We start from the raw sequence: 12775 nt of genomic DNA, 5'->3' as shown, positions 1-12775 counted from the left end.
GGCTTTTTGTTGCTAAACGAGCTCACTGAGATATCTGACCTCTAGCTTTCACCTTTCTTTTCTTAATTTCACATTGTTCAGATGGTAATTTGGGGAACTACCCCTTATCTTAGAGGTTCGACAGAAAAGGCCACAAAACATTCATTTGGTTAATCATCATATTCCAATACGTTCAGATGGTAATTTGGGGAACTACCCCTTATCTTAGAGGTTCGACAGAAAAGGCCACAAAACATTCATTTGGTTAAACATCATATTCCAATACATACCAAGAGTTTATCGTATATTCCCTCTCAGATCACAAATTATTGATGTCGCGGGTGTGCTCACGGTTCAGCATGGGCAGGGGGGCTGCTTATAACCTTACACTAAAACATAAGATCAGTATGGGCAGGGGCTGCTATAACCTTACACAACCATAGCTAGCAATATGATTTACTTATACCGTAATCAAACACGACACCTATATGCAGCGATATCTGCAATCGACTACCACCCGACTGGAAGAGTGGAGGGTAAAACAAAGTGATACAAAACAATGGATGCATCACAGACAACTACATCCGGAAATAAGGGAAACACTCTATAAAAGAATATGAACAATATAAGTGGATCACTACGAGAGGCTTCGATGAGGAAACACTTCTCCAAAGCTTCCCGGTGGACCTTCGGAGAGCTGTCAAGCGCTACATTTGTCTTTCGATCTCTTGTCCAGCGGATCATGATCATCTCTCATTTTAATACAATTATTCACAGCTAGTATACAGATTTGCCTTCCGTTTATGTAGTTGCTATCTGTCACCTTGACTTATGCATAACATATCAACAGGTTTCATTGTTCAACCAAATGGACGACACAATTCTAGATGCAATCTGTGAGAAGCCACACTCATAGTGCGCGAAGGTGACCCAGTCATTCAGATGCTCTTCATATTCCGTGGCCAACTTGATTCTTCTGTGATGAAGAACGAATTGGCACAGCAACTTGAACTCCCGCCGAATTGGCGCAGGTGACTTCTGTTGTGACGAGCTGCTTACATAGGCCCTAAACCCTCGTCCAAATGTCGTCCTCCCCTCATCCACACGCACTGTTAAAGCCATTTCGGAGGTGGAAGCTTTCACATTGAGTGCAGAGGACTTGAAGTTTGTGGTATCAAAACTTAGACGACACACATTCAAATTTTACTCGCAGCAGTTGCAAACATGGGCTGCATGTGTCATACAAGCCGCTTGGCACAGGTATAAGAGGATGAAGCAAGCCGCTAAAGTGCAAGATAGTCATCAGAGTCTCATACCACCACCTGTCTCTTTCTGGAAAAAGTATGGAGAGAAGTTGGTGCAGAGTACTAGAAATAATAGGTTTACGATGCATACTGGTTTGAATTCCAGAGTATCGTCAACTTTTGACACAAAAGCCGGAAGGAAGATGTGCCGTGGATTAAAGAAAAATTCACAAATGGTCATTTCTTACAAAACTCCACCTTCAAATTACCATGGATTCCCAATTAAACCAGGACAAATATCTGAATTCGAAAAGGGACCAAATAATATACAAGCAAAACTTGGCCAAACATCAAACCAAATATATATATATATATATATATATATATATATATATATATTTATATATATATCAGATATCAAAAAAGGTGAACTAATTCGGACCCAAATTTCTCTCGTATTAGTCAAACAATTTATTCTATTCTTCCAAAGCCGAATCAGGTCCTTTCAAGCATTCCCTCATGATTGTTGCAAGCTTTGCACAGGCATCCAGGCATATCTGCATTCCCTGATTTGTAAAAAACCATGTTAGTATCATAAGCCACATCTGCCCTTGCCAAACCATGTGATAAACTTGCCAACATTGAATAGGCCTATTGAGATAACCTGCCACAACAGATTTTAGCATATACAGACCATGCAACTTTGACAGCCTTGTCAACCTAGTTGACTTCTCATCAAAGTGATTTATCAACTACAAGGATGATCTTTAAATCAAAACACTAGGTGAGCTTGCAAGAAGTTAGTAACACACAAGTCATCTTTGACTTTTCGTGCACACACAATGCTGTTCTTTACATTCTCCCCTTCTGAATGATGGTAAGAAAGTAAAAAAAAAAAAATGCTTTAATGGAACAAGGAGGGGGGTGTATTGTATATGGAATTACTGGCACTTTTAAAGAAATCCATGGAATTTAAAAGTCTGGGTGTATTCAATAGAGACTTTTAACAGTCCATAAAAGTCTGGGTGTATTCAATTAGGATTTTAAAAAATCTTTATGAATTCCACCAAAGTCTAGGGGTATTCAATTAGGACTTTTAAAAATGAATAGAAGTTTAGGGGTATTCAAAATATCATTCATACATATGGAATTAGAAAATCATGGAAAATCATGGACTTTGTAGTGTTAAGTATAAATACCAAATTCCAATATTTTTCCAGCCACCAGAGCAAAGATTTTGAGCGTGGAAAAGTCTGTCAAAGTTCTTCTCTTTGCGCGTTCAAGGTTGGTCCTCCATCATCTCTCTTTCATGATTTCTTTTTTCTTTTCTCTATTATTTTGTGATATCAACCTCTAATACCTAACATGTTCATTGTTGTTGTTGAATTTGATTTTTTTTTTTTTTTTCAATTGTGATGCTTGGAACCCTAATATTATCATCAACTCCTAAAACAAAGCCAAATAATGTATATGCCTAATGCTTTTACGGTTCGATCATAGTCCTGCATACTATTGCGGTTATTGCTATTGTCGTCGCTTGTTTGCTGCGTATGTTTCTTCTTCTTTGTTTTTCTCGCTAGGTTTTCTGTTTCTTTTGTATTTGTTGCTGTCCTATATGGCATGGTTCTCTTTTTTTTTGCTACTGCTTTGCCCTTGTGGCTCTTAAGTTCGGGTAGATTAGCCAAACGGTGGGTGGTTTTTTTTTTTTTTCCTTCATGCCAGAACTTCTTTTCTATACCTAATAGTGTGTGTGATTTTACCCTGCATTGAGATGGGACTTATGTTGACAATCTCATGTCAACTTTCTTAAAATGATAGCAATGTCAGAGGTGCGATTTGGTTCAAGCTTTGGGTGAATCTATACAGAGTTATTAATTTTCATTCAAATTTTGCTTTAACCCTTCAATTTGCTTTAACCCTTCAATTTGAATCCAAATACAATACATCAAACCAAATATATATATATATATATATATAGAAAGCCGTTCGGGAGCGGACGTCCGCAACTCAGAAAAAGTGCGGACGTCGCTCCTCCGGCCTCAATCGAGCGGCGACGGCGCGGCTTGGCTTGCCGGAGGGACACTGAGGGTCGTGCGGAGGGGTCTGCGGTCCGGTGGAGTCGCCGGCGATGGTTCTGGGGTGCTGCACAAAACCTGCAACTGCAGGTGAGGTGGCTGCCCAGAAACCGGCAAGCCCGACCTCCTCCGACCTTGAACGCGGCCCAGAAGAGGTCTGGGACGCCTCCGGCCTCCCTCCGGCCATCCATGTGCCTCCGCCGCCGCCTGGAAGCCGCTGCTGCATCGACGTCCGCACTTTAGCGAAAGTGCGGACGTCCGCTCCTGATCGGGCCTCTATATATATATATATATTTATATATATATATCAGATATCAAAAAAGGTGAACTAATTCGGACCCAAATTTCTCTCGTATTAGTCAAACAATTTATTCTATTCTTCCAAAGCCGAATCAGGTCCTTTCAAGCATTCCCTCATGATTGTTGCAAGCTTTGCACAGGCATCCAGGCATATCTGCATTCCCTGATTTGTAAAAAACCATGTTAGTATCATAAGCCACATCTGCCCTTGCCAAACCATGTGATAAACTTGCCAACATTGAATAGGCCTATTGAGATAACCTGCCAACAGATTTTAGCATATACAGACCATGCAACTTTGACAGCCTTGTCAACCTAGTTGACTTCTCATCAAAGTGATTTATCAACTACAAGGATGATCTTTAAATCAAAACACTAGGTGAGCTTGCAAGAAGTTAGTAACACACAAGTCATCTTTGACTTTTCGTGCACACACAATGCTGTTCTTTACATTCTCCCCTTCTGAATGATGGTAAGAAAGTAAAAAAAAAAAAATGCTTTAATGGAACAAGGAATAAATCAACTGATGGCAGACCTCGTTAAGTTTTGGGGTTGACCATTCCCCTGTTATGGTTAGCTGAGTGACCTCATAGCGTGAAGGCATACAAGTAAGCATTAAGCTTCCATCTTGGTAGCTTTCCTCCTCCAGAACAGGATCAATAACAAGGTTCTTTCCGAGACAAGACTAGGCACCACAAAAAGCACATGTCAGAAAAATAAACAAAAGAACCAAACCCACAAAAAAGGGACTTTCATATGAAAGTCATTTTTAGCACGCAAATTCATCTGTAGATCTAAGTAAGGCAAAGCTACTGTACTTCGTATGATATAAGCTGCTAACATTTACGAACGTCCTTAGAAAGAAATTAATCAAACATGCTCTAATAATATGAGTAGCACACTATTTCTTCTACAAGTAATGAGTATGAAGAGAGTAAGTCAAGCATTTTAGACCACTTTGTACCAGAAAGAAGAAAGCATTTTAGACTACAGTATAAATGTATTTTATTTCACCTCAAAGTAAAGTTATCACTACTGAGTTAAATAGGCAGCTTCATAGTAAGCTTAATAATTACTTGACAAGCATGCAATAATGATCAGAAGTACAATGTTCATGTGCAATGTGCTCAAGTTTCAAATTCTCTCAGTATTCTTTATCAGGTTATGCACAATAAACATCATGCTTGTACACTACAATGACAAGAAAAATATTTGATTTACGCTTAATCGAGAAATTAACAAAGCCAGGGTTAGTTGCATACCACAGAGACTGAGGCAACAAGGTCATACATCATTATCCCTGCATCTGCTAAAGCAAGGCTAGCACATGATATTACTACGGGAAGATCACCTGCAACCAAAAGGAAGTAGCACAATAGCATGCCATTAAAAATATTATTGCCTTGCAAAACATATTAAAGTGTATGACACAAACGAAGACACGATCAATGGCACAAATGCACCACTAATGCTACAACATTGAATTGTACATATTATACTTGGCTTCTATTCTCAAAAGACTTCTGTGTTTAGGAATATTGCTTTATACTTCTTTATCTATATAATTACATCATTACACTCATTTTAACCAAAACAAGCTGTGTTTAGTAATATTGCTTTATACTTCTTTATCTATATAATTACATCATTACACTCATTTTAACCAAAAAAAAAAGCTGTGTAACTCATGAAGTGCTGATTAAAGGTCAGCAGGTCAGCATAAAACCTAAGAAATTCTTAGTTTGCCAAACTTAAGTCAAAGGACTGCCAATAGAGTACCAGAGGCCATTAGGAGTTTGGGACAAATGCACCTTTCTCTACAAGCATCTAATTACTGAAAGTATTTTTGTATATAGGAGAAAATCTAAGCCAAAGGTTTCACAAAAATAGTTAATGCAATTCTTTGGAAGCTCCAACGCATGAATATACATATACATTGACTGAGCAGAAGGATATTCTTATACTCCTCAATTAATCCTTTTCTTGGGACTTTCCATTCTTTTTCTTTCATTATTCTGTTTTCTTGGCAACTTAAATGTGCAATGGTTGAAACAACATGTGTTTATGTGTTACAAATGACATTGAAAACTTACTGCCCCCAGATTCCAACACCAATGCAAAAACATCCACTGTAGTCTTGGGGAAAGTTTCCAATATTATTGCACCCTCCAAAGCTTTATGAAGCATTGAAGAAAACTCTTTGTGGTCTGACCCCTAAAAAAGGCAGTGCTAAATTAGTTACAACGATTTCACTGATCAAAAAGACTAAGAAAAGAAAGATGGTAAGAAGCATTACAGTCATATACCTGTCCACGAACTGGAGTGGCAAAAGTTGTATAGCTAACATTACAATTCAACCGGCCTATATCACTGTACAACATTGCCTTCTTACTCTCTCTTGGCCCAAATCTAAACAAACCAAGTAAAGTAAAATTTAAAATTCGTTTATATTTGCATCATCAATAATAAACAACAAAAAGTTAAAACTGTGGAAAAGAAACTGCACAAATTATCAAATTAATTCACCACGATTATGGAATGATGAGTAAGTGAAAGTATAAATTTCTAAAAAATATACTCACACAGAAACAATGACCTTGGTATTTCCAAATTCTGCATATGCAGATCCTGCAGCAGCATTTACAGCACCAATCTTGAAAACTGTAAATTACCAAGAAACTTGAGTTTTTTTATGCGCGAAATATTGTAACCACACAATGACATAGAATTTAGCAGATTTTACAGTAAAACATTTATAAATGAAAACAAGAACTTGTACAGCTCCTTTCAGGTTCATAAAGCGTCCGTTTCTGAACATCTACCATCTTATATGTTTAGAGACAAACTCTAGTTAAATGGGATAAGACAATACAAACAAACTCCATGACCCCATTTCTGTAAAGAGCTCATGACAATGAAGAGCCCATAGAAATTCAATTTAAGCCAGGAGCACCTATTTCAATTATAGCCAGCTTATAACTATGCAATTGAAGTTTATCAAAAACGGGTTCTCACAATTATTTTCATACTCATACCATAATATCTGAATATAAACATGTAGTGCCATTCTCTTTCCTCCTATCAATCTTCTCATAGCAGAAAACTCCATAACAAAATATCCAGAAGAATTTCGACATACACTTCTTACAGGTTTAGTAAAAGGACATCTAACCCACCTATCATCAACAAACAAACAGCGAAAAACTTCGAAACCCGTATAATGGTTAAGGCAAATGGACACTCGAAAGCTAAAGTAACCCAGTAATAAAATCCCAAAAACATCAAGCAGTATATTTTAAGAAAGCTTTTAAACAGATTGGTGCAGTTCAAATCAAACTAAAACCTTAAAGCTCAGTTCTTTGCGTTCAAAATAATAGCTAGCTGAGCTGACTAACCAATTTGACCAACTCCATACTCAACATGCAAAATCAAGAGTAACCATATTTGGTATTACCATCAAACTAAAAAGTAAAAGCGAAGAATAAAGGAAGGAACTTTGAACCAAACAGAGAGAAGGGCTTACAGGCAGGTCTGCATTGGTGGAAATCACGGCCATCGGTTCGGACCCAATCGACGTCGTCGTTTCGAAAGATGAGAGATTTGGTTTTCCGGGTTGTAGGGGACGGCGAGTAAGTGGTCGGAGTTGCTCCAGCCATTTGAAACGTATGTGGGTCGCTTCGTAGTTTCAGAGAATCGATTTTATATCGAAAAGAGAAGGGAGGGAGGTAAAGAGAGGCGAGAGCTCTTTGCACAAGACAGAAGAAATTAAAAGAAACGACGCCAGTTTTTGAGTTATAGAAAGACCCATTAAATGTGCAATCGAGGAGAAAATCAGACCCCTTTTTTCATTTTTGGTCTTTTAAATTGTCGTAAGAACGAGATTAGGAAAGATTAAGGTATATTAATAGAAAAGATTATAAATGTTGCATTTTTTTTTGTGTGTGTGTGTGTGGAATGAACAAGTTCATGAATTTGAAAGTTGGATAAAAATGCTCTCGTTTGAGAGAGAGAGAGAGAGAGAGAAACCTTAGGGTTATTATTGACGTTGATCGGTGGCCGTGCTGCTACCTCAACAACCACAGCCGGATTCTTTGCTGGTGTTGTTGATGGAGGTGAGGTCTACACTCATCATCGCTTTCTCCCAACTCTCGCAACTGAAGTATCTCGACTGGGATAGACTTTGTTTGGTGGTGGTCCTGTTCTTTGGATTTGGAGGGATGGCGTCCCCTTCCTTCCCACTCCTTTCCTAAGTGGCGTTGGTCGCAGGATTTGACGGCGTCCCTTGTTTGTAAGATCGGATCGGACTTGCGTTGTTGGCAATTCGTTGCACCATTTGTTATGGGATTAGGTTTTGGGGGTTTGCATTGAGTCTGGCTTGGCTTATGCCGAGTTAGTGGCTTTTGTGGTGGGTCTGTTATGGCGCTGTTGACATGTGGGGGTGGTGGAAGCAAAATTGGTTTCCTCAGCATTGTATCCATTTTTCATTGCCATCGATGGTGGTGGTAGCGTTGAGGATGCTGCACAGGGTTGGTGCAAGTGAGGTGGCCATACTATTCATCCTTTTTTATTCTAGCTCCGGTGGTTGCTGCAATGGTCGATGTGGTGGCAGTGGCCATGAAACCCTTAACGCTGGCTGAATGATGGCAAAAGCTGACCTCTTAACTAAGGTTTGTTCTAGGTCGTTTGGGTCGACCTGGTATTGGGCTGCTAGGGTTTTGTTTTGGGCTCGGGAAGTTTTGTTTTCAATTTTTAATTTTAATTTTGGGCCTTCATCTTTTTGTACAAAAAGATGATGGCTCTACTTTTGTGATGCCCCGGAAATTCGTAATTATTTTTCGAGGATTTTCCGGAATTAATTTTATAACTATTGGACGGTTTCATGGCTCGTGGATGGAGCGGAAGTGTTTCGGGCGAATAATTAATTGACGAATATGGTTTTAGGGGGGTTGCCAAAGGTTGACTTTTTATTCGTTGGGATTCTCCAAAAACTTCCTTCACGAAAGTTGTAGAGCGCATCGATACGAGTTCGTGGACATATGGAACGCGAGAATCGGAGTTCGTATGAGAAAGTTATGGCCATTGTAAGGAATTTCCATTTTGGTATAAATAGAAGTTTCCCGAAGGAGAAACTTACTATTTTCATAAGTTTCCTTTTCCGGAAAACCATTTCATTTCCTCTCTCTTCTCTCTCGGCTGCTACCTTCAGTATCGAAATAATCCGACTGACCCGACCCGACTTTTCCGGCGAACTGCGGCGGTCTCCGGCGACGAAACTTTCCAGATAGGATCGTCTCCTCCGTCTGGTCGTCCCTCTGGTGTCCTTTAGCCCCGATTCTCCTCCACGACGGCGCTGCAAGGCAGTTCAGTTTGTGGATTTCGGACCTAGTCGGAATTCCTTGTTCTGACGTCGGCAAGGCTTCAAGTCTTCTTGGTTGAATTCAGAGCGGCCTAGCCTCGTCGATCGATCCTTGGTGGTTGTTTGGATCGATTCAAGTGAAACTTCGATCAACTCGGATAGGATTACTGTTCACTGCTTGTGAGGTAGTTTTTGACCCTTTATGCTTGTTTTCTGACTTCGAGCCAGTTATGAGAATTCACAAGCATGCTTAGATGAAGAATTTTGATGCTGGGAGTTTTGTGAAATAATGTGTTTTTGGCCGGCGGCGGTGCACCACCGTCTGTGGTGGCTTTCCAGTGGTGTTCCGGCCATTTAAGGAACTGTTTTTGGTATTATATATGTTCTACTCGTTGATACGAGCGTTTCGATATATAATATGTAAATTTTGGAGTTCGTATGGAATTGTTATGATTTTTACAGTTTCATACCGACCGATTTATTCGATCCTTGAGGATTTGAGCGTCCGATAGACATGTGGTTTGGTCACATCGATCGTGGACGTATTCCGGGGACTTTGGGAGGTCTCGGATGTGGTTTCACCTCATTTGGCGTCACCTTGGGAATTTTGGTTCAATTTAGGGTTTCGAACGTTATCCCTTGTGATTCGTTGACTGAATGAGAACTGTAATTCCTTAGGTACGTGACGAAGTACTCCTTGGACGGCTATTTTGTGGATTGACTGCCTTGTTCTGTATTGAAGACGCAGCGGGAGATTCAAGGTGAGTAATCTCACAAGGTTCATTAATGAATGGAATACCTTTATCGTTTGGTGAGTAAATCTCACGATATGTGTTATGAGTAGGATTGATCTTTGTTATGAGCAGGATCGATATTTGTTATGAGTATGATCAATATGTGTTATGAGCAGGATCAATATGTGTTATGAGCAGGATCAATATGTGTTATGAGCAGGATCGATATTTGTTATGAGCAGGATCGATATTTGTTATGAAACATGATTACCCTATTGTCTTGGAGTTATTAGGTTAACTACGACTATAGTTGGTATTAGTGGCATTTCTAAGTGGATGACTATGTGTGTCTATATATATATTATGGGATATATATATACACATATATATTCAGGTATTAGTGACTTCGTGATGAATCTCTGTGGTGATTGTTATGTCAAGCTTGTATAGAAATATCTGTGTAGCTTGTGTAGGAATATGAGTAGAATGGTTGAATCTATGTAATGATCGCTATCTATGTAATGACCAGCGAAATCTATGTGATGATCGCTATCTATGTGATGACCAGCGAAATCTATGTGATGATCGCTATCTGTACGATGATTGGTGAGATCTGCGTGAATCTATGTGATGATCCTTGAAATCTAGGTGACGATCAGTGTGATGATTGCTCGGTAGCGGAGCTGAGTTGTTATTAAGTTAACAAAGATCGAGAGGACTGTTGTGATGGTTGGGGTTACCTACAGACGTCAGAGTGTAAGATTACTATGATTTGAATTGCTTGACTTAATGTGACCTCCTGAACTAAATTATATGCAGGGGTTACTATGAATCGTTTGGCTTGTTTTGATATGTGATTGCCTTGTTTCTTCTTGATTGTATTGATTGATGGTTTGATTTATCTTAAGAGCCACAGTGGTGACGAATTGTACTCTGTGTTGAGGATAGGAAGATGATTTATTGTTTTTCGCCTTTGATGTCATGTTGATGACAAAAGCTCCTAGGGGGGGGGGGAATGGGAAATGAGTGTGATGTTGGAATTCGCCGTAGTGCGTTAGGATGGCGTCAAACATTGCCTGAGGAAGTCTTGTTTGACCTAAAATTGTGTAATTGGTTTTGAGTTACTCATACGAGCTTCATAAGCTTACCGGGTTTTATTGTGTGGAAACCCAGTGCACTATTCAATGGAATGGTGTACGGGTTAATCTTGCAGGTCAGGGAAATCGTGGCTAAAGCTGAGGTGGCGCTTTTGCAGCTTTACGGTAGGAAGCCATCTTTGTGACTTTACCGTTGATAAGGACTTCCGTTATATAGTTACTCTGAGCTGCATTTACGTTTTATTTTGTTGTTGACAATTTAATTCGTAAGCATTGTAATATATAACTCTATGGAGCGAGTGTATGTTAACTTTGAGGGTTCAGGGCATCAGTATGTACTTGGTTAAAAGGAAAAAGATTCCAAGTATTTTATATTGATGACTGAACGTTCACACATGTATAATTATGGGATTATATATATCGATTTTCTTGTGTGTAAAATCAGGGGCGTGACAACTTTTTTCTTGCTTTGAGTGGGAAAGATCGTAAAGAAAAGAGAGACCTCGTTGTCCCCTTCGAGGCTTTTTACTAGGGCTGCCACTTGGTTTGGTAATTGCCAAACTGACTTTTGGTAACCAAGACCGATAGAACCAAAATCGAAAATTACCGAAAAAGTTGGTTTGGTTTTGGTAAATACTGAATCTACCGATAAATATAAATAATAGTGTTATATACTATGGTTTTCAATATACATACATGTATATTAAGAAATAAACATAAAATTTTTCATAATAGTATGAACATTACTACATCTACTATATTAATAGTACATGTATTTTAAGTAACCTAGTCAAAGATGGTTAAATAACCTAGTTTTAATGAAACTGGCTAAAACTAGATGTCATATATACAAAATAAAGCTAGAATTAGTACATGAATACAAATTTTACGACTATAAAATTGAAAAATCTAGCTTTGTTCATTCTAATTTTTATTACAAAGAATTAATTGTTATAAAGTTGGTAATACCAAAAACTGAAATACTAAATTTGGTAAATATGATTAAAAACCGAAAATTTTGGCTGGTAATTGGTAACTCAATTTTGAAACCGAAGGCTTTGGTTTTGAAGTTGGTAATATCTATAACTGATTCGAACCGACCGAGTGACAGCCCTACTTTTTATTCTTCTTCAGGGCTCTACTTTTCTTTGTTCTGGGCTTAATCCTAAAAGGTGGGTATGCTAGGAGATTACTAGTTTGGTTTGCTCTTTTATTTAGAGGTGGTTTTATAGTAGTTTCTACGAAATGGTTCTTTCTTTCAACCCCATAAGGGTGGATTATTTTTGTACTGCTTGTTGAATTAAATAAAAAAAATTAATTAAAAAAAACATTAATTTTTTGGGGAGATAGAGATGGCGGGAAAGTTTTTAATGAGGACCACTAAAATGAGGACATCATGAGGACTTTCTTGTGAGACTCATTTTTCGATCACATTTCCGCAAATCGACCGCTAGATATTTAAATATTCATGTATAGATCATTTATGCAGTTATTCAACCAAATTGAAGATTGTTAAGTCGTTTATAATCGTTATTTATCATTGGGCTAAATACAAATTACTACCCTGTGGTTTAAGTCCAAAATCAATTCAGTCCCTAAACTTCTAATTTCATCAAAAACACCTCTGCACTTTCAATTTGATCTAATAGGTCCAATTTGTTAATTTTCAGACAATTGAGTTATTTAACTTGTTAACGTGGCTCATATATGGCCTATTTTTTATGATGTGGTGAGGTGATCTGCATAGTCAATTTAGGAGTGAGTCATACTATTAAAAATAAATAGTTTTTCAACAAATAATCCACAATAACTTGAACCCATAACAGAATATTAACGAATTGGACCTATTAGATCAAAATTGAAAGTGCAGGGGTGTTTTTGATGAAATTAGAAGTCTAGAGACTGAATTGATTTTAGACCTAAACCACAGGGTACTGACTAGTATTTAGCTCCTTATCATTTATGAACATGAACGATTCAGATTTGATAG

General features: G+C 38.3%; 1 protein-coding gene and 1 pseudogene across 1 annotated transcript; one reads left to right on the top strand and one right to left on the bottom strand.

The window, feature by feature from the left end:
• Positions 1-467: 467 nt before the first annotated feature.
• Positions 468-1442, top strand: LOC121049246 (annotated as a pseudogene).
• Positions 1443-3160: 1718 nt separating this feature from the next.
• On the bottom strand, positions 3161-7424 carry LOC112166948 (exosome complex component RRP41-like). The gene is made up of 7 exons (XM_024303887.2): positions 7122-7424; positions 6181-6259; positions 5905-6007; positions 5692-5812; positions 4861-4949; positions 4134-4283; positions 3161-3761 (listed from the first exon to the last, which is right to left on the bottom strand). The coding sequence occupies exons 1-7, from the start codon at positions 7252-7254 to the stop codon at positions 3672-3674; spliced, it is 765 nt and encodes a 254-aa protein (XP_024159655.1). The 5' UTR covers positions 7255-7424; the 3' UTR covers positions 3161-3671.
• Positions 7425-12775: the final 5351 nt, after the last annotated feature.

Source organism: Rosa chinensis, chromosome 5 (assembly GCF_002994745.2).
Source record: "Rosa chinensis cultivar Old Blush chromosome 5, RchiOBHm-V2, whole genome shotgun sequence".
NCBI classification, from domain to species: Eukaryota; Viridiplantae; Streptophyta; class Magnoliopsida; order Rosales; family Rosaceae; genus Rosa; species Rosa chinensis.
Note: the sequence above shows the minus strand (reverse complement) of the source record. Positions and strands in the feature narration are given on the sequence as shown.

What these genes read in the sequence shown, in the direction of transcription:
- LOC112166948 (XM_024303887.2), bottom strand. Translation starts at nt 7,254, where the DNA reads ATGGCTGGAGCAACTCCGACCACTTACTCGCCGTCCCCTACAACCCGG. An exon ending in CCACCAATGCAGACCTGCCT is followed by an intron (nt 6,260 to 7,121) that starts GTAAGCCCTTCT and finishes GGTAATTTACAG; the next exon opens with TTTTCAAGATTGGTGCTGTA. An exon ending in CCACTCCAGTTCGTGGACAG is followed by an intron (nt 5,813 to 5,904) that starts GTATATGACTGT and finishes TGCCTTTTTTAG; the next exon opens with GGGTCAGACCACAAAGAGTT.